Source organism: Microtus oregoni, unplaced genomic scaffold (genome assembly GCF_018167655.1).
Source record: "Microtus oregoni isolate MIOR12 unplaced genomic scaffold, Mior012 000031F_ref0000149, whole genome shotgun sequence".
In the NCBI taxonomy this organism is placed as follows: Eukaryota; Metazoa; Chordata; class Mammalia; order Rodentia; family Cricetidae; genus Microtus; species Microtus oregoni.
The window spans coordinates 14,821,792-14,844,199 of NW_024543090.1; the positions used below are offsets into that span (position 1 = coordinate 14,821,792).

The 22,408-nt window shown below is 42.0% G+C and overlaps 1 protein-coding gene across 4 annotated transcripts in view; it reads left to right on the forward strand.

Moving 5' to 3' along the window:
• Fmn1 (formin 1) overlaps positions 1-22,408 on the forward strand; it is a 368,593-nt gene that overhangs the window by 29,659 nt on the left and 316,526 nt on the right. For 3 of the 4 annotated variants that reach the window (XM_041678896.1, XM_041678897.1, XM_041678898.1), the window contains exon 3: positions 3,059-5,046. In XM_041678896.1, the coding sequence (XP_041534830.1) occupies positions 3,180-5,046 (1,867 nt within the window). In that variant the 5' untranslated portion in view covers positions 3,059-3,179. The remainder of the gene's footprint in view (positions 1-3,058; positions 5,047-22,408) is intronic. The other variant, XM_041678900.1, reaches the window with a different exon arrangement.

Below are 22,408 nucleotides of genomic sequence, written 5' to 3' on the forward strand. Positions count from 1 at the left end.
TTTTAACATCAACTACGATTGGGAAACTAAAAGAAGTGGCAATAGCCTGTATTTTGGGGCTGGGGGTTCCTCTGGGATGCCTATGACCAAAACTTGGGGGAACAAAATGTATCCAACATCTGACGGTGGGTTCTTTATTTGGTAGTTCATGGCTTCTGGGCTGAGCATAAGCCCCTGTGTAGAGTCACTCCAAGTAAACTCTTACAGAAATGTAAGTATGAATTTATAAAAGCATAGGTTTCCATATTGGTTTCTTAAATGTTCTTAGTGTTAGTTATCCATAACTCCCCCTCCCTCTCCTTACTTAAACTTCATCCCCATTACTATCCTTTCCCCTAATATTAGTGTGCCATCCCTAATTCTAAGTCAGGATTTCCACTGGGTTCCCCTTTATAAGCCAGGGCAGTTTTTACTTCCCAACTCAATAATTTCTGTTGCCTGTTTCTTTATCATTTAAAGGGGGTGCTTCGTGTAGTCAGGCATGCTGACAGTGTCCAGTGAATGTTAGAAGATATGGGAGAATTGATGAAGAAACTATGTTACATTGCATTGACATAACAAAGGGGGGTCTTCTGTTCATCCGCAGAATAGAGAGAAAGCAGTGTTACCCACAAATCAATGGTGGGAGGTGGAGCTGGCTTTGACACTTGCTTCTTCTTAGGGGATTCCTCACAGACAAGTTCCTTATGTCTCTGACCTTCAGTGTTTTCTCTGTAGAATGGTGCCATGCTGATGAAATGAGATGAAAAATCACAGCATAAGCTCTATAACTCTTCCTTGGGAAGAGATGCTAGCAGTCAAAGGCCTACTTGACATTGTGACATGAACTGTGAACTGTAGCAGGGGAGCTGCGGGCTGCGCTCCTGCCCCGCCCGGCTCCTGGCCGCCTGGCTAGCTTATGCCCCGAAATAACAACACACAAATTGTATTCATATAAACACTGTTTGGCCCATTTCTATTAATGTGTGTAGCACCACGAGGTGGTGACTTACCAGGGAGATTCTAGCCTACATCCTTCTTGGGTCAGAGCTTCATCGTGTCTGCCCTGGAGAACAGTGGCCTGGCATCTGAGCTCACTTCCTCTTCCTCCCCATTCTGTTCTGTTTACTCCACCCACCTATGTTCTAACCTATTAGGCCAAGCAGTTTCTTTATTAATTAACCAATGACCTCCATCAGTGAACTGCTACTTGGAAGAGATTCTGGAAAATCTACAGTGTGCTTCTCTCCCTATATCAGATGCTTCCCATCATCCAGGGAAGTCAGTGAGCTAAGTTGAGCCAGAGGAGGATACTTGGAGGCAAAGGAAAGGATCTTATCTTTTCATAATTCACAACAGCACTTGCGGTACCCCCTTTGGCTTGTCTGAGAACTCATAAATGCAACTCTGGATGATGAGTATTCGGGTTCATGCATGTTAGGCACCTACCTTTCTTTCTCATTATTGTAAATCACAGACTAAAATGTCTCCTCTCAAATGAGTTCTTGCAAATGTTTGGAGAGCTTGTGCTAGTAATTATCCAGTATCTGTACACATATACGTGGTTAGGACGGACCAGCAGTGAGCACTTTAGAAAGATTTTAAAGATACAATGAGAATGAGAGCAGATCACATGCAGTTAGGAAAGAGGCAAGGCCTGTGATGGCTTCTCACCTCTCTGGGCATCTTCTCCTTGTACTCTGAGGATCCTTCGATTGAGGAAATAAGAAATGACAGTTTCTGTGAATATGTACTCAAAACAGACATACTTTTGTCTGGAATTATGTGATCTCTGCATCCTCCTCACACTTCTGTCTTCCCCCACTCACAAACACCTGCCATTCTATTTCATCACTTGGCTTCACATATTTTCCTTAAGGAGTTTGCATGGCAAATTCTCCCTCATTTCTGAACTCAAGATATACTTTTATATAACGTTGTTCTAGTTTAAATCTTGTTAAGGAAAAAAAAAAGTTGTGGAAAGTAATTTTAAAAACTACATCAGTGGTTAAATGTTTGTTTTTTTTTAAATTCTGGGGGCGTGTCCTTTAATTGAGGGCAACTTGAAGACTGGGTGGTATATTAACTCGAGAAATGAGGTGCTACAGTGTAGAGGCGTAAGCTCCATATTTGTGTGTGGGTGTGTTAACCGTGAAGACAAGTTTGAGGACCCCTTCAAGTCACATAAAGCAGAGGACACTTTCAACACTCCCCTGACATTTCTAACCACATTTATGTTCAAGTAATTAAAAATCTCCAAGGACCTGCAGTATTTTTCTCTGCCATTCCTCTTGGCTTCAAATAATCAACAGGTATAAAGGGAAAACATTACAGAACAGAATCTCACTGGACATGGTAGTCACACCTCTGTTCTCTGCGTTTGGGCGGCAGAGGGAGGAAGATCATCACAGCTTTAAGTCCAGCCTCATCTACATGGCGCATTCCAGGCCAGCCAAAGCTACATGGCAAGACCTATCTCAAAATGAAACAAAACTTGATTAAGGCTCCAGAGTTACTAAATTTTAAACTTTTAAATCTAAAACATCATACATTTTGTGCAGAGCTTTGCGAGGTCAGGCAGGCCTGAAAGGTCATCTCTCTTCAGAATCTGGTCTGATACTGCCACCTCACACTGTGCTTCAGTGTAAGAGAATCTTAGAATGTTTTCTGTGATAACAAAAGCTTCTCATCTCTGAAAATAATGTTCCAAACACGAGTCACTAAAACAGCTATCATTTCTAAGGTTCTCAAAGTCCTGTTCTCCCAGAATTCCTGGAAAGTTCAGTAGCTGTTCTACAGGATAGACACTGTGCTCCAAGGAAAGTGGACAGACTGACTGAAGGCTGCAAAGGGGTCTCCCAAGTGAGGAAGGGGGACTTTTGTCCTGGGGTAAAGTGAGACCCCTTTCCCACCACTTAGCTACAGGAAAGCCTCCTCGTCAAGGTGGGTAGGAGCTTAAGCTGCCATCAAGCTCCTGGCTAGAACGGAAGGAGCAGTGTGGTTATGCTGTGATTGATGTTACCCCGTGATGTGTATACTCTGTTAGACAAGCTGCTTTTTTCCTGTGTTTCTCTCACAGGCAGCCCGGTTGCGGGAGAGGACTCTCAGCTGCCTGTTCTGCCTAGCCCCCATCACATGCCTCCCCACTGGAGCTGACCACAGACCAGCATCTCCACAGCATGAATAATTAGGTAGGCATAATGGAAGGCACTCACTGCACCCTCCAGTTGCATAACCCGGTCACTGAACTCTGCTATATCAGCTTCTATCTTCCGAAGGGGGAAGTCAGAGGATTTTCGTACAAGGGCACTGTAACTCTAGACAGATCCAATAACTCTTTTCATAACTGCTACCAAGTCAGGGAGGGGCCAGACATCACCAGCCTCAGCCAGCAGCCGAACGAACATCCCGGCGACATATTTTTCAAACAGACTCCCACGAAAGACATTCTGACAGAGCTATACAAGCTCACAGCAGAGAGGGAGAGGCTGCTGGACAGTCTGCTGAGGTCAGAGCACATCCTGGGCATTTCAATGGGGAACCAGGAAGGGAATTTGCAGGAGCTGTCTGTGAGCCTGGCTCCCGAGAAAGACTGCTTCCTGAGTGCTGGCAACCGGAGCAGGGAGCTCCCTGTGAACTTGCTCATTAGGAGGAGCACCCAAGGGAGCAAAAAGCCCCGGAGGTCTGGCAAGAGGAGAGAGAGCCCTGAGGAGCTCCGGCAGAAGAGAACCAGGAGGAAAGGGCGTGGCCGCCAGGAATCAGCTCCTCCGATGGGGAAGGACCAGGTCTGTTCCAGTAGCTCCCTTCCTCCTCCCCGTGTTAGGCCTAATCTTCGACTCCTAGAAGAAACAGGAAACTTAGTTCCTCAGGAAACACTTACCTCTTCCCCACGGAGGAGGAGAGAGAGCTGCCCTGCCAGCATCCTCAGGACACCAGATGCAGACCTGGGCTTCGGGAGCTCTGGGAAGACCTCAGAGGACACCGAACATGAAGGACCTCTGTCCCCTGACAGCAGCCTCGCCGAGGTAGGAGATGCAGGCATAGGAAGGCAGCTCAAGAGTCCTCGCGAGCAGGAGCCTCCATGTTTGCCTGAAAGCCATGAGAAACATCCAGGGGCAGAGAGGGGTGGGACTCCGAAGCCAAAGTCATTGGAAAGGACTTGCAGGAAGAAGCCTGTTTCCAAAGTGGTGGCCAAGGTCCAGGAGCCGTCTGCTCAAGTCCAAAGAGTGGTTAGGGCTCATTCTGATGGTGAGGAAAGGGTTGCCTTTTGCTCAGATACCCAAACTGAGTTTATCCCTAAAGCTGACTTCCTCATCCTCTCAGGAGCTAAGGATGAGACTCAAAGTCCCAGGAGACTGGGGAAGGAGCAGCAAAGTGTCAAGTCACTGCAACCCTTGGCAGCAGAAAGAGCCTCCATTCCCAGGGAAGCAGCCAGCACTGAGGGAGCTGTGAACAAGGTTCTCCGGAAGGTGATAGAGAGTGAGAAGGTAGATGAAGCCACCGAGGGGAAAACACTAGGCTTCTCTCTCAACACAGGGGCCATCCACTCTTTCCCAGAAACTAGAAGCCAAAGGAAGACCGGGCTACCCCAGAGCACCCATAAATTCTTGCTTCTGGATCTGCCCCACACTGTAGGTCCTGATTCTCCACAACCCAAATGCGATGAGAGGAAGCCAAGCCCCCAAGCCCCAACAGCTCTCGGCATGGTATTTAATAATTCATCGCCTCAGTCCAGCGCACATAAGCGGCTGTCACCTGTTCCCTCGCCTGTGTCTCCAAGGTGCCCCAGCCCGCAGCAGCACCACAGGATCCTCCTGCTTCCTCCACTGCCTAGCGAGGGAGAAGCTGTGTTTAATGAGTGCCCTGGTAGGAAGAACCTTGTCTCCTCTGGGTTTCCCTCTGCTGTCACCTTGGAGCCATCATCTTCTACAAAGGTCACGGAGACCAAAGGAGGCACCCCGCCTTCCCTCAGAGCAAGCCAAACTTGGCTGGTATCTGAGGAAGCACCAGAAAAAAGCTTGAGGCCAGAGAAGATCACAGCCCCACCTCAGTACCAGCCACCACCAGGTTAGTCTCTGTTTACGCTGTTTTTGACCTGCATCTGGGAAATTCAACTGCAATTGTTCCGCCTCTGCTGTTGCAAGACTAGATGGTTAACAATGGACTGATATTGCTAGGAATGTCCATTCGCTTGGTAACAAGGAAACTGGGATTTGTGCACGGGGTATGGGAATGGCAAAGATACTCTTGATCCAGAGGACTAAGAATGCAGTTTTTTTTTTTTAGAAGCAATAGTTTATATGAGCTTTTGAGTATTGTTTGTGTGTTTGTTTATCTATTTATTTGTGGTGCATAAAGTTGCCTCCAAGATTGCTTAACACCCAGACTCGAAAGGAGCAGGCAGAGAAGCAGCAGCTTGTCTCTACCTTTGATGTCAGCATTGAGTAATTGGCCCATTGACCTAAATTCTAGTGGTGATGCTATTGATGTCATTCTAGGGAATCTCTAAGAAGAAGGGCAGAGGCATGCTGTTTTTACTCAGATGTCTGGAGGTTCGGTTTTGTTTTCTATAGTTTTGTGTCATGATTTATGACAAAAAAAAATACTTTTGTTACCAGAAAGGAAGCATCCAATCTAAGATGAAGATATGTGGGTGTATGGTGTGCTGGCCCATGCCTATAGTTCTAGCAGTTGGAAGGCTGGGGTAGGGAATCACAAGTTTAAGGCTGGCCTTGGCTACAGAGAGAATTTAAGGCCAGCCTTGACTACAGAGAGAGTTTTAGGCCAGCTGGACTTGACAGTGAAATTCTACCTCTGAAAACAAGACACAGTTTTCTTTTTTGGAAAAAGGAACTTGGCTCAGGTTTTCTTTTCTTTTCTTTGCTATGTAGTCACCCAAAGAAGCACAAAGCAGCTGTTGAATGTCAAGAATTGTCTTATTTATAGGTTACTACTGTGACTGGAGTAGGCATGCATAAGGTGCTAATGAGCTCCTCTGACTAGTCTGCTTGCTGTGATTAAATTTTTACATGGAAAATAATTTTGAGTGTTCAATCGTGAGTCCCAATCCTTTGTTCTTGACCTTTTCCAAGCCAGTGTGCTCAAGCATTCAGGGTTTTGTGTGCCACTGTGCAGATGATGAGTGCTTTAGCAGCATATGGTCAGCGTCTTAGGTCAGAAAATAACCTGTAATACGATATATCATCTCTTCGGGGGTACTGGAATTTTATTTATAGAAAACTCATGTGAAATTTTGAGATAAAAATATTGATTCAGGAAAGAAGAGTCGCCAAAAAGCTTTCAGCTTCTCTTGAATCTGTGACAGTTTATAAATTCCTCTATGTCCCCGAGGCAGGGAGGTGTCTCTTTAAAATGTGTTAGATACCTTTTCCATCTTGTTTATTCAATATGTCGATCTTAGTTGGGTAAACCTCGCTACTTTCTGTCTCAAAATGAAAGTCATAGAATTCTAAAATTCATATCATGCGCTTCAAAACTCTAATAATGAAAATACTTTCTCAGCATGGATGCTGGCAACTTGGGCTCACTTGGCAAGTGAGCTGAGTGGAGTTAGAGGAGGAAGCAGAGTGTGGAATTGTTGCTTTAACTCTGAAGGTTCTGCTATGGGTAGTGGTGATGTCTACTTGACAGTCTAAATTCACCTGGAGATGGGCCTTGGGACATGCCTGTGCATGGTATCCTGATTATGTTTATTGGTATGGGGAGATCTATCTTAACTGTGTTTGGGACCACTCCCTTGGCGGGGAATCCTGGACCATATAAGATGGATAAAGCAAGCTAAGCACAGGCATATATTTATTCATTGCTCTCTGCTTGTGGGCTGTGGATACAATATGACCAACTGCTTCAAGTTCCTGCTGCTTTGGCCTGCCCGCATGGTGAACTCCGAGCCTAAATGAACCTTTCTCCCTTAAGTTGCTTTTGTCATGGTGTCTGATCACAGCAACAGGAAAAGGAATCAAGAGTTAGAAATGACATCAGATTCTAGGGTTCTGTGTACTTCTCACCCAGACTCTCTGTATTGGGTGTATTTGGTGTTTTGCAAGACTTTTATCCCTTTGTTTAGGATTGTCTTGTCATTTATTGCAGTCTGTAATGTTATAAAATCCACATCCTGTCTGGATTAAGGTTAGTTGTTTGTAAGCACATAAGAAGCCGTTCGGTTTCTGTTGGCGATTGACTGTTAACCCAGTGAGGGACAAATTCAGCAGATGGCTCCATTTTCCATGTGGCTTCTCCCTGCAGTTGATCATGAACAGCTGCATGATCACTGTTTTCACTTCGGCCCAGCCTTCCACTGAGATCTTAAGTAGTACTTTTAGGAGCCAGTTATTAAAATCACAGGATTTGCTGGGCGTGGTGGTGCACACCTTTAAGCCCAGCACTCGAGGGGCAGAAGCAGGCGGATTTCTGTGAGTTCAAGGCCAGCATGATCTACAAGGCAAGTTCCAAAACAGCCAGGCCTGTTACACAGAGAAACCTTGTCTCAAAAATCAAAAACGAAAAAAACATCACAGAATTCCTTCATTATGGAGACCCCCTATGCATCTAACTTTATAGAAGGAGATGGAAAGCAGGAGGAGAGTGAAGTGGGAGAATAGGGTTTCTGTCTTAGATGGAATCTCTTGGACTTTATCCCAAGACACTCCAACCCTATCTTACTGACTCCTTCTTGAGAAGCATGGAGGAGGGAAAGATCTAATAACTCCTTTGATCTATGGCATATCTTTTCATTCCTTTTCCTCTCTTCACTTTCCCTTATCCAGCCAGAGTCCTTGCCATTTTTTGAATTATTCCTGCAGTGAGTTCAGATAGGGGAATTTTTTCTGTCTGGCTTCTCACATTTCCTCCCTCTCGATCTCAGTAGAGTTCTCAGTAGCAGCGGGCTGGCCAGAGGTAACCCATTTACCTTCACCCTCCAGTGGTCCTTCATCTGTCTCCAACTCCCACCTTTTCCCCAAGTTAGCTATTAACTAGATTGAGTTTACGGTCTGTGGACATGTATTTCCTGTGGAAATAACAGCCAGGTTATTCACCGAAGTGATGAGAGCAAGATAATTGAAAGCCTCCGTTAATTCCTCAAGGAAGAGGTTAACTCCTTGGGGTTTAGCATTTGGATTATTTTCAGGTTGTCGCTTGTTTTCCCTCAAAAGGCCTGCTTCTAGTTGGAAGACTCCAGAGTTACAGGCAAGAAGTTAATTTTGAGTCGAAAGTGAAACCCACAACTTACAAGACCAAGCATTTAAATCCAGTGCCGTTGCCAGCCATGCAGGACATAGCATAGGGTATCACAAAGACCACTGAGCCATCTCCTGTTGTCTTCATAAACTCTATAACTCTCTATCCCATGCCCTGTACACAGGAATTTCTTACATGTTGACAATATGATCAAGCAGAATATATACTAAATATGAAAACGGCCAGATTTTTCTTCTCATGGACCCTTCTGCTGATCACTTTATACTAGGTTTACAGGACTTTACTTTGTTAGAGGCTACTGAATGTTGCCCAGCCTTTGAGAAACGTATTTCCTTAAGTTAACTTGGAGAGGTTTCTAGTTGTGCTAGCCTACATAACAGTGTTCAGGGGGCTTAGCATTGAGATTCTTTTGGGATTTTCTGTTTTCATTTACCTTTGAACCCCTTTAATGGCACAAGCATCACTTGACAGTGGTCTCACCACACTGAGAGAAAAATCCAGTCTTCCTTGTGTGGTTCAACAAACATGATTTTTGGTCTTTGGAGTTAGTGAGGTCTGATGGAAACACATGCCTCAAGCACAGAGTTTCTTGGTTTTGAAATCATTTGATCAATTCTTATGCTCATAAAAGATGTAATTAATGCTGGCCTATTTAGAATTGAGAGGCACTTATGTAAAAAGACTATATTGTATTTAATTCTTCTGTCAAATCTTTGGTTTCCCTCCGGGTTTATACTATGTGGAATGTACATAAATTCTTTGAATATAAGCATTGAGGGTTGATGTAATTTGATGAAATTTAAGGAATCCCCAAATATTAAAAGACATATATAAGACACATATTTAGCTAACTTCAGAAATTGTGTAGTACATAGAAACTTACCTGTAGTTGTGAATAGAGTAGAGAGATTTCAGAAATTGTATATACCTTATTATATCTAGACTATAGTAACTGAATTATTAACAGGAGATTTTAAAGGGTCACCATTAAAATTATTAGTAGATATAATCTAGTGACCCTTCTTTTAAGAACTTAGTTTAAATGAATATATGATTATATGCATACATTTAGTTACTACAGTGATTTAAATTTTATTATCATTATTGTGACTGTTATTTGTATGCATGTGAGTGATGGAGATGGCGTGCAGGCCATGAGGACAGAGGACTGATTGGTGTGAGTTCTCTGCGTCTACTTTCATGTGGGCTCCAGGGGATAATTTCAGGTCATCAGGCTTGCATGACAAACACTTGACCTGCTAAGCTGGCCCTGTAGCAATTTGTATACTTTCAGATCATCTAAAAAAGTGCCCACCAATGGAAACATGTTTAAATTATAACTCACTTTTTGTCTGTAATAGTCCGACGCTATCTAAAGTACCAATATAGACTTCTAACAAGTTACAAAATAGTATGCAGGACGTTCTTGTTTCTTGTTAAAAAAAAAAAAACAACATTGCTTTTTCCCATATATAAACATGTGTATTTGGTAAATGTTTGACTATCACAGAAACGGGTGTGAAGAACGATTGACCAGGTCATTAACATTCAAAGTGCAAGGCGGTTGTAAGTGGGTGATGGACTGGAAAGCAGTGAGAAACTGGGTGTGTGGGAGTGCTCGCTTTCCTCCTCTGCATATTTCCACACTGTTTCCCCAGATGCAGGGTATATGTCACTTTTATAATTTTGGAACCATTATTTTAACTATTGTATTTATTATTCTTATTTGTGTATGTGTCTGTGTGTGTGGATGTGTGCTACTGCCTGTGCCCGTGCCCATACAGGGGCCAATAAAATACCAAGTGTCTTCTCTGTCCCTCTCTTGAGACAAGCTGGCAGCTGGCAAGCCTCACTGATCCTCCTGTCTCAGACACCATAGAGCTGGGCTTCGAGGCACAAATGCAGCGACACAGTTTTCCATGGGGGTTCTTGGGATTTGAACTCAGGTTCACATGCTTACACTGAAGGCTTTCTTACTGAGCTATTTTCTCTAATGCCAACTTTACTTATTTTTAAATTACTTTTTCTTTTTAAAGTATTTTACAATTTACTTTATGCATTATTTTAAAAATTGTAGGGGGAGTCACACACCAAACTTAGCCAGACTCCCATACTGTATATCTCAATGGACTCTGCATAGTTAAAGTGGCCATTTGAAAGGGAATCTTCATAGTGTAAGAGGTTTATACTGTGTTTTTGTATTTTCCATATCTAATATATTTTTGTCTACTTAGATACCACCAGAAATGAAAAAAAAAATCCATGACAACATTAGAACTACAAAATGTTTAGTTTTATATTCTATTTAATAACTCATATTCATTGACTACATTCAGTCTCTCTTACTCCCCTAATGTTTACCTTTTCCTCTTTTTGAAATACTGTAGTGTACCCACATGTCCTTCTGTTCATGTACACACGTATCTTATTGGCTAGATTCTGTGTATGAGGGACAACATGCTTCCCTTCTTTCTGAGATTGTGTGACCTTGCTTAATTAATACATTCTCAGCTCATCCATTTTCCTGGAAATTTTGTGCTTTTATTTTTCTTTAGAGATAAATTGTGTGTGTGTGTGTGTGTGTGTGTGTGTGTGTGTGAGTTCTTTTTAAGATTTATTTTCTTTTATGTGTATGAATGATTTGCTCACAGGTATATCTGTGTCCCATATGAGTGCTTGATACCCATGGAAATCAGAAGAGGGCCTGGAATCCCCTGAAGCTGGATGTGTATACTTGTGACCCTACATGAGGGTACTTGGCATTGAACCAAGGTTCTCCACAAGAACAACAAGGCTCTTAACTGATGAGCCATCTCCCCAGCCACATACAATTTTCATTATCCATTCGTGTATTGATGGACAACTGTGTTGACTGTAGTTCTTTGCTGAAGTGAATAAAGCACCAATAAATATGGCATGTAAACCTCTCCATGGTAGTGTATGGAGTTCTCTGGATATGTGCCCAGGAGTAAAAGAAATGGGCCATATGGTAGTTCTATTTTTAATTTCTGTGAAATCTCAAAACTGATTTCCACAATGGCTGTATTTACTCCCCACCAACAGTGAATAAGGGCGTCTTTCTCTCCATTTGTTGTCAGATTTATTGATGATAGCCATTCTGACTGGAGTGAGGTGGTATTTCAGAGTAGCTCTAAATTGTTTTCCCCAAATAGCTAGAGATACTGGACACTTTTAAAATACTTATTGACTATTTCTGCTTCTTTCTGATAAGTGTCTATTCATATCATCTGCCTGTTTTTTGAGTGATAGTTTTATTTCCTTGGTGTTTAATTTCTGCAGTTCATTGTAACTTCTAGGTATTCATTCTCTTGCTTAAGTGTGGCTAGTAAAGAAAGCTTTTCTCCCATTCTATAGACTGCCTTCATGTTCTGCTGGTTTTCTTTGCTGTACAGAAACTTTTCATTCTCATATGGTCCCATCTGTTGATACTTTAGAGTTAGAGCCTATGCTTCTGCTGTTGTGTTTTCAAAGTCTGTAGGTAACCCAAACTCTAGAAGGGCATCCTCTGTGTTTCGTCGAGAAATCGCACTTTTATTTCTTTAAGAAAAATCACAATGAAATATGCTTTATTGAGTGTCATATTTGTGATTCGTAGAGGGTAAGATTATAGTGAAAGCACATTTTTTGTGTGTTTTCCTGTGCCTTCTAATGAAAGAGAAAACTCAACACTAACAATATAACACTTGTCCAAAAAAGGTAAAGATCTGGAGAGCCATGAGGGCAATGCCCTAAAGTGAGTATATCTGGTGGTAAACTTGAGAAGAGGAGAACAAAATCCAGAACCTAATTAAGAGAACAGTCTCGAGGGGCTCTTGGTGTCAACAGAGTTCCCACAGGAACAGACACCTCCAGGCCTAGGATAGTGGGGACAACAAGGGACGGAGCTGTCCCTGGAGCCTGAAGAAGGGACCAAAAGGAAAGGACCATGTGGTAGGAGCGGTAGATAGCCTGACCTGACTTTCTGAAATAACTAACAAAGACCAAGTGGAAGGGAATCAGCAAGCTGCTGGTTATGGCCTTCAAGACCCACCGGCCAGGGCCCAGCCATGGAGAGGTGAGAGGTGGGAGACTTGATGATGCAGATGAACTGTCTGCAGCATGAAGACCAAGAAAAGACTTGGTTATAGTTGCCTTAGAGGAAGTCATTTCAGTGGAATGATCTACTTGTGAGTAAGTGGGAAACAGCTGTGATTAGTGGGTGATGGGGATGTAGAATGGTAGCTAAGGTCCCGCCCCAATTTGTCAGTGAATACATGTGGAAAGCCAGAATGGTCCCTTAGACGGCCACAGAGTGAATGCAAAGATGGGGGAGCGAGGCACGGACTTAGGTTTTGTTACAGAACAATGGTCATCTTGGTGGCAAGTGACCACTGCAATGTTTCCCTTCCTTTTCATATCTAATAGTTCTATGTTGAATCCGATTGACTATCTCTTTCATTGTTAAGAGTTCACACATAGAAGAAAATGAATTAGAAGACCCTCTCATGTAGTTTTTGGTCCATAGATTCAAAAAGAAATTATCTGCTTTTTTAGAAACTAGAGCACATGTTCTCAACAATGATTGTATTGCTGTGCATGCTTTTTTTTTTCTTTTTTAAGAACATAGAATTAAATCTGTCTTACCCAGTTATCACAAATTGAGAAATCTGATCAATAGATGAAGCAATCTACTAATGAACAATTTGTATTATGAGGTCAATATCCGTACACAATAAATGATGGGTATTTCTCTCATTCGCTCATGTTTTTGAGAAAAGGATATGCGTCAGAAATTCAGGCTGTTTGCAGCGAAGACCCAGTGTTTAAAACTCTCAAAGTAACTCTGGCCATGAATGTCTTTCCTGGACTGAGGTTGTGCTGTGCTATGAGGGTAGTGCCTTATAATAAGTGGTGCTTCATTTTCTCTCTTCTATTCTTGTATTCAGAGCACAAGAACCAAAGCAAGATGGCAGTCTGTGGTAGCAGACTTGCAAAGCCATCTGAAAAAGTTCTGAAAATAATGGAAGTAGCCGAATTAGGCATCATGATTAAAATTAAAAGCTACCCAGATTGGAGAAATGTTTCAGAAGTTAAGAGCACTAGCCACTCTTCCAGAGGTTCTGAGTTCAATTCCAGCAACCATATAGTGGCTCACAATCATCAATAATGAGATCTTATGTCCTCTTAGGCAGAATACTATACACATAATAAGTAAATAAATCTAAAAAAAGAAAAAGGAAAAGAAGAACAGAAGAACAAGGAGTATTTTTTTTTAAAAAAAAGCAAAAGCTACTTTAAAATAAAAATTAAAAAGGAAGAATGAAAATAAGCTCTTGGAAATGGCACTACTTGGAAGGATTAGGACATGTGACCTTGTTGGAGTAGGTATGACTTTGTTGAAGGAAATGTGTCTCTGGTGTTGGGCTTTGAGGTTTCAGAAGCTCAAGCCAGGCTTAGTGGCTCACCTTCTCTCTTCCTGCTGATTCAATTGAATCAGCTACCTCTCCAGCAGCATGTCTGCCTACATGCTGACATGTTTCCATCATGATGGTAATGGACTAAACTTCTAAAGCTATAAGCCTGCCCCAATGAAATGCTTTCCTTTATAAGAGTTGCTGTGATCATGGTGTCTTTTCACAGCAAGAAAAACTCTAACTAAGACAAGGGTATTAAACTTTAAGCAAGTTTAATGCATGCTTATATATGTGTATGTGTGTGTACACATATATATGTGCACACACACACACACACACACACACACACACAAACACAAACAAACATAACCATTCTTCCAGATTGTCATTGATTGAGACATCTAAAGACTCATACTGTTGAGTCTGCCATAATGGTGGCACACGCCTTTAAACCCAGGACCTGGGAAGTAGAAGTAGGTTGATTATTATGATCTATAGGCCAGCCTGGTCTACACAGTGAGTTCCAGGCCAGCCAGAGCTACATATTGAGACCCTGTCTGAAAACAAATAAATAGCCCAAACCAACAACATGAAACACCTCACACTTTTGATTTATAAGCCTTTTTCTAACTGATGAAGCTGAATGTTGAATATTGAAGATATATGTTTTATCCCATTCCTTAGAAATTCTCTGAGTGGGGGTGCTTTCTTAGAATAGTGAAAACCTTAACTACCACTCTGGGCCCACCTTCTTTCTCTTGATAACTGTTACTATGTAATGATGCTTTTTGTTTGCCAGATTTCACCCATTTTCGTCTATTTAAATAATTACTTTTTTAAAAAAATAGAATCTTACTGTGCAGACCAGACTAGCCTCAAACTCAGCCTTCTGCTGGGCTGGGATTGTAGGTCTGAATCAACACACCCAGCTGAGTAATTCATAGGCATAAGTCAAATCATACTGAGTGGTCCGTGGGATGGGAAGCTCAGGCGCGCCATCAGTTAACGGTTCTCTGCATGGCCTGGCGATGCGGCCTCCTGTTATAGTGTACTGTGGAGTTTCCCCACCCCCACAGGGAGGTCTGCAAGTCGTTTTCATCCTTATAATTTTTCCCTGTGTTTTAAACTCGATTCTTCCCATGGGATCCAGAGCCTTAGAGGAAAGGGGTTGGAACTAGGTCAGAGTTAGAATTCAGACATGTAGAAAATGCAGATGGGTTTGAGGGGTCCTTGTAGGACAGTTGTTAATATAAAGGATCACTGAGCAATGGTAAGAGTACTGTGAAAGAAGTTTGGGCCGAGCATCTGGGCAGACATTCCCTGCCCCCGGCAAGAGTATCTCTATCTCTGTGGAGAAGGGAGTTTGGGAGAAACAGAGGCCTGGTATTTGTTGTCAGACATCAACAGCTTGCAGGGTAGACACTCAAGACAAACAGAGCTCTTCCTGCTAAGAAACAGGCTGAGACGCCATGGCAGAAGCTGTTAGGACCTCAAGAAGAGAAATGTGACTGGATAGAGCAGCAGGCCCCCAAAGAGTGGATCCAGCAGGCATCACTGGGGAGAAGGGGCTTTGGAACAGGGCCTAAATCCTTGCAATTCCCGTGCCTTAAAAGTCTTGTAACAATTGTATTCGTAAGACCAGTAACTTGTATCATGCAAGGTTCCCGTATTTCTTCCTAAGCCATGATACCTTTTGTTCCTTGTGAACTTGATTCCTGCATTTGAGTTTTCTGTTTAGAGGAAAAGCTGCCAAACCGTCCAGTGAGTTATGAAGTCACAGGCTTCCAGACTCCCCCAGAGGAGTTGTGGAAAGCGCATAACATGTGCAGCTTGAGACTCCCTTCCATTCTCCCTAGAATTCGACACTGTCTGGGCATGTCTGCGTAATTAGAAGGCTGGGTCCATCTATTTCTTGAATCTACAGAGGAATATCACAACGCACAACTCATCTGAAAGAAGTGGGGATTTCAGGCCCATTGGAGACAGCCAGCTTCACAGGGGGAAAATAAGTCTGAAAGCACATGAGTCATGTCCCCCAGGTCTTCTAGCTCCTAGGCTCCTAGGAAGCTCAAGTCTGTATCCTCGGAAGAGAAAACAACAGAAAATAACGTCAATATTTAATGCTACAGAAATTTCTTTGGGACACTAAAGATGCAAACTGTGTAGCAGAATGTACTAATAGGTATGCAGGGTCTCCACTAGGGAAGCTTTAGAAGCAGCACAACAGGCATAATTCAGTGGGGTGAACTAGATTTTCTCTTTTCCTAAGGAGAAGTGGAATGTGTAGGCAGCTGTGCCTTGAGCAATCCATCTGGCACCTTTGATTGGAGAAGAACCTCATGCCAATTTTGTTAGCAACAAGAGGCACCTTAAGCAACCAGAATGCAAGAGAACAGTGCCTGTGGGGTTGCTTATTACATCCCTGGGTTCCTTTGATTTCTAGAAGAGTCCAGGAGGAACTGGTGCATCTGTAGGGGAGCCCAACCCTGAAGATGGGTATAGGCAGCTTATTTTGCACCTTAATAGCCCCTAACAGCATTTGTTAGACAGAAAAATATCAAATCCAGAATGTTCTCTTGTGAACCAATGACACAGTATCATTGAAAATACTTCATAAATCAGCAGGAAATGTTAACTTTATTTTTAACTACAGTTTACTGTCAGCCTATGAGGCTAGAAAGGACTTTAACAGCCCATCATTTGTTGCTGTTCTCCAGTGATAAAATCGTTCTCCAAATAATGGCTTAGACCTAATTGCTTTGTGTGAAGTTGTTTCTTTGCTCTTGATTAAGTTGGCTACATTTGTTTCTAGTTCTGGATCATGTTACAGTGTGTTGTATTGTATTGTCTTGTTTTGTTTGAAACAGGGTCTCACTTTGAAGCCCAAACTGGCCTTAAACTCATGGCAAGCCTCCTGCCTCAGATTCCTGAATACTGGTCTTTCAGTCATGGAGTTACCCATGGTTTGCTTGCTTCTTTTTTTTTTAAGGTATTAGTTTACATGATATCTTTGCCTCTTTGTACAAGCTAATAATGAATTTTCTAACAAATCTGTAAGTATTTTAAGTAAAAGGATTATTTATATATGATGTCTCTGATATATTTTCATAAAGCCTAGTTTAAAATGGTTCACAGTATTCTTTTAAAATAATTCTGGTGTAAAATTTTAATTAAGTCACAAAGAAACTAAGATTGAATATTTGATTACTAATGTCATTGCAATATAAAATTATAAATTAAGTTGGGAAATAGCAAAAAACAAGAGAAACAAAAACTCCTTTTCTTCCTACTAATTATATATGGACCATATTTTCTCTCCTGAAAGCATTCTCAATTTCTATAACTGCAATCTATCCGGTTCCTCCTGATTTCTGTATTATTTTGTCAGGGTGATAGGTTTCAGCCTTCACTTGGCTGTGTCACTTCATTATAACATGCATTTTATAGCAAAAGTCCTCATTGCTGTATCTGTTAAAAGCCCCGTCAGACTCTTTAGGTTTATGATTTGCGTTTCCTTAATAGCGGGTCAACTTGTGCTGATGTTTTCAAATGTGCTTGTTGAGTTTGATCAACAGCAACCTTCTAACTTCCAGTTTCCAGGAAGCTGACTGACATCGACATGACCACGAATGTGACGACCTGTCATAGCTTCTGTGGCAACACAAGAGTGGAGGAAGTCTGAAAATGTGATTGAGTGACAGTGGCTAGGAGGGATGGCACATTGCCCTTTAGAGCATTCGGACATATGGTTGGATTTAGCTGACTCCCATGAGAGGATAGGATTGGTTTGCCTTCACCCTGGCCTTGGTGTCCCATTATCACCAAGAACTCACTAGACTGCTGTTGGAACACAGTGGAATTGAAGCTAATGTTCCTATTGTCCTCAGAGTCAGCACTGGTATTACATATATGTATAACCAATTTGAATATCTGAAACATTCTTTGTACTCAATAAGTGTTTCATTAAATAGTGAAGGAATTGACAGATGGTATAAATCTTGTCCCATTTCCCCTATGTTAAACAGAATGAAATTGCTTCATGCTATATTATGTGATTGCCATCGTATCAGACACTGTTACACTGCAATCAATCTTATAACAACTTACCCCTGAAAAGTTTTAAGGAGCCTAGGGTCCACAGAAGGTGAGCATGTGATTAAATGAAAAGGGCACTCACAGTGAAGCCTTTCTGTGTGACAAATTTATCAGGACAGATCTTAAATTTTATAATGAAACTTAATGTTATTGTCGAAGCCAGGGGGAGTCAGGTAATCAAGCAACATAGAAGCCAGAGTCATTCAGCATTTCCTGTGCTCCACTGGTCACAGATTAACCATGTTGTATTATGCATGATCAAAGGCTGGCACCTTTGCACTCTGCCTTGCTCGAGCTGTGCTTTATGGCCTGTGTCCATGAACTAGAAGACTGGGCAGGTGCCTGTTGGTGCTCCTGGCTGTGATCCAGGGATGTCTGATGAGTGAGTGCCTAATGCCCACCGTTGGAGCTTACCTGCTGTGTGAATGCGTTGTGGTAGGAAACTTACTACCGTGCAGCCATAAGCTGAGGTCACGGGATTGGCTTTAAAAGCTACCAGCAGAACCCACTCTAAGATGCCCCACTGATCTGCCTGTAAAGTCTGTGCTATCAGCTCGCAAAGCAAGATATCTATAGAATTCCAAGAGTGGAAGCTAAAGAGAAGGCAGGAAAGGGATGGATGGACCTGGACAATGGCCTGAAAGCTTGAAGGTGTTAAGAAATGGGGAAGTGTGAGAGCCCCAAGGACCTTTATTCTGAAGAATTTCTTTAATTTTACTACAGCAGATAACTCAATTACAAAGGATGCGGTGGGCCATTGTGTCCTGAAGAAGAGGGAGTTATTCTAGACAGGTACACAGGAATCTAGAGATCTTCAAGTCCTCCCTAACACAGTGAGCCTCCATGGTCTATGAATTATCATTTCCTCTCTGGTCTTGTCTTCTGCCACTTCTATCAAAACTTTGTCCCCGCAACTTTCCCTGAAGTAACTGTAATAGGTTGCCCCATTTCTGGAGCATACTAATCATAACATATTGGTGTGACAGTATGCTAGTCTTGGGTCAAATTCTGGCTCTACCTGCAGCTGGAAGATTGGTAACTATTTTACTTATTCTGTCAATCAGAATGATACACACACACATACACACACACACACACCTCCATGTGTATTGAAGAGCGTGGCTTAGTGTCTAACACATAATTCTCCAAAAATACTTAGATCACAAAGTATTAAAGGCTTTGTTCACATATTCTTTTCCTATTCTTAGCCTTAGTCACGTAAAGCTTCAAACTTTGCGTGTGTTGGAAAGTTGGAAGAAGGGAAGAGAGAAGTCCCTGCATTTAAAACTTTTCTTTTTTTTAATTAATTTATTTATTAAAGATTTCTGCCTCCTCCCCGCCACCGCCTCCCATTTCCCTTCCCCTCCCCCAAACAAGTCCCCCTCCCTCATCAGCCCAAAGAGCAGTGAGGGTTCCCTGCCCTGGGGGAAGTCCAAGGACCTCCCACCTCCTTCCAGGTCTAGTAAGGTGAACATCCAAACTGCCTAGGCTCCCACAAAGCCAGTATGTGCAGTAGGGTCAAAACCTAGTGCCATTGTTCTTGAGTTCTCAGCAGTCCTCATTGTCTGCTATGTTCAGCGAGTCTGGTTTTATCCCATGCTTTTTCAGACCCAGTCCATCTGGCCTTGGTGAGTTCCCAATAGATCATCCCCATTGTCTCAGTATGTGGGTGCACCCCTCGCAGTCCTGAGTTCCTTGCTCATGCTCTCTCTCCTTCTGCTCCTGATTTGGACCTTTGGCAACATTGAATAAATGGGACCTCCTGAAACTGAGAAGCTTCTGTAAAGCAAAGGACACTGTCACTAAGACAAAAAGGCAACTCACTGACTGGGAGAAGATCTTCACCAACCCCGCAACTGACAAAGGTCTGATCTCCAAAATATATAAAGAACTCAAGAAACTAGACTGTAAAAAACTAATCAACCCAATTATAAAATGGGGCACTGAGCTGAACAGAGAATTCTCAACATTTAAAACTTTTCTATAAAGTTATTTCAGCATAACACATTCTTTTAAATTCCTGATGTCTTCTACATTATAAAATTTCTTATTTCTCTCATTGTAGATAAGCATCGTTTTGTATTCTCACGGAAATGTATACATAATGTTTATCGGACACCATCATAATTATTTGCTTATCTACCTAAACTTTGAACTCAGTGGAAGCAGATACTCTGCCATCACTCACCTCTGTACCTCTGTTTTACATTGTATCACTACATAGCTTGCAGACATGTCCAACCTGTAGAACCACACTCTCCCCAAGATAGCTATGAATGTGGCACAACGCAGAACAAAGAATTTTATTCTTGTGACTTGTTGTTGTAACTATTTAGTGGTTCTTAGGTATTAACTTTGCAACGGCAGTGTCATATCCTCATGCCAAAAAGTTGGACATGTCTGATGGGCTATGTCCCAAAAGTGCTAGGTTAGTAATTGCTGAATGAAGGTGTCCATGTATTATGCACAAGTGATTCACCAATGCCAGAGGAGATGTGATCATAGGAGATGCTAACTCAGAGAGAGTCAGCATGGCTGAGGGCAAGCAGTGCTTATTACAGCGTGGTCTCTGGGCAGCAGCATTATTGACCACAAGCAGAAAGTGCTTAAAATGTCATTTGTAAGGCTGCATCCCATAGACCTACTGAACCAGAAGTCTGGGGGCTGGGATTGAGCAGTTTGTACTTAATCACTTGATTAGAAACCAAGATAATAGCATGTTATACTAATATACAGCTACATTAAATGAGTTGAAAATCTTCTTCACCAAAAGATTTTATTAGGCAAATGACAAAGAGCTATGCTCAGCAAATAACTGAATTACCACTATATAAATAAATAGTTTGAGTAACTGTTATAGGCTCATCAGATTTAGGAACTTGTACACTGTAAATATAAATATATTTTTTATGTTTTTATTATCTCACTGCTGATTCTTGTGCATTACTTTTATATGGGAAGGGGAGGAGTCTTGTGAACATTTTCCTGTCTGTCTTTTGCTGCTGTGGTCATAATTTTTTATGTGGTCATAAGAGTATACATTCTGGCCTCAACGCAGATGTCTTCAAGTGATTATGGATGCCGGCCAAGTGCCAGCTGCTGCCCTGCAGTCCAAGATGCTACTATTCCAAATTGGATTTGAGTCCACATTAGCATGCTAGTATATAGTGTTTATAATCAGTTTTGCGTTATTAGCAAATATGTTTGAGCTATTGGACTTCATCTACTAAGAGTATTAAAACATCATAATCACAACCTCACATCTGAAGCTTTTCTTTCACAAGCAACAGCCCTGCCATTGTGTTGCCATCTTCCTGATATCTTTAAGAACAAATGTCTTGAAAAATCATGTGATGATGTATGATTAGACTCACAAACAGCCTTTGTCAGGAAACTGGGCCAGTCTCGTCACTACACAAGATGCTCAATTCTATTCCCTGTATATTTGGAGAAAACTCGTGTCTTTTTGTCCTTTGGACTGTTTTTTTCTTTCAGATGATGAGGTCTACCTTCTTAAGACTCACTCGCCTTTTGATCACCTCCCCTTCCATTAGCTAAGAAAGCCATAGTCCACACAGTTGTTCAACTGAGCTGGGTTGAGGAAGACACCCCAGCTTGGAAGGCAGCAGGCTCACTATTATACCACTAAACTTCTGTCTTGAAATCCCAGGCTATATGAGATCATGAGCATGAGCAATCCAGCAAGCATCATTGCTCCTTAATTTCTATTTCAAGTTCCTGTTTGAGTGTCTGCCCCGACTTTCTTCACTGATGGTGTGTGAGCTGGAGGTATGAGCTAAATAAACCCTTTCATCTCCCAAGCTGCTTTGGGTCCAAATGTTTTATCACTGATGCGTATCATAGTGTGTGGCATTACTGTGTGTGTATGTGTGTACATATGCATGGGCATGTAGATGCCAGAGGTCAACATTCGTGTCTTCTTTTATTGCTCTCTACCTTACTCTCTGAGGCGGGCTCACCCACTAAACATGGAGTTTACTGATTGGGAAGAAAACCCTAAGAATCCACCTGTTTATTCTTCTCACTTTTGCTAGCATTGCAGGCATGAACCATCAAACCTGGTCTTTTGTGTGAGTGCTGGTACGGCAGACACTTTACCAACTAAGCCGTCTCAGCCACCTGGGTGTCTTGGATTCAAAGAGAGGACTCACCAGTTCCAAGTGGTTTTTCTAGAACATAACAGTCTTGAAAGCGAGGGCTGAAAACACAGATGCTCTGTCATGATCCCTTTGTTTTCTTTTTTGATATACCTCCACATGTCACTACAAGATTAGTTCTATTTGTGAAAAGCTCCTAACTGATCACCATGCGCAGTGTATCTTGGATTTAAATGTGGTTCCCACACCCAGATTAATTAAAGTGGGTCAGCAGATGGCTTGGTTTTTTTTTTTTTTAACCCACTGCCAGAATAGGGTATTCAGATCAAATGGGTCTTTTTCATGCAGTGCTTCTCTTTTGAATGTATTACTACTGGGTGGTAGTATCAGACTTATTTTTAATCCTAAAAAAATGAGACGAGTATATTTTGCCTGTGACATAAAGTGTGTTGACATGTGTTTTAAAAAATAAAAGGTAACCCTCTGGAGTAAGTCCTTGGAAGCACATACCCTCAAGGAATTTCAGCAACTTCTAATTTCTTTTTCTAAAGCCAATGCACGCTCCATATATGATTTAGTTGG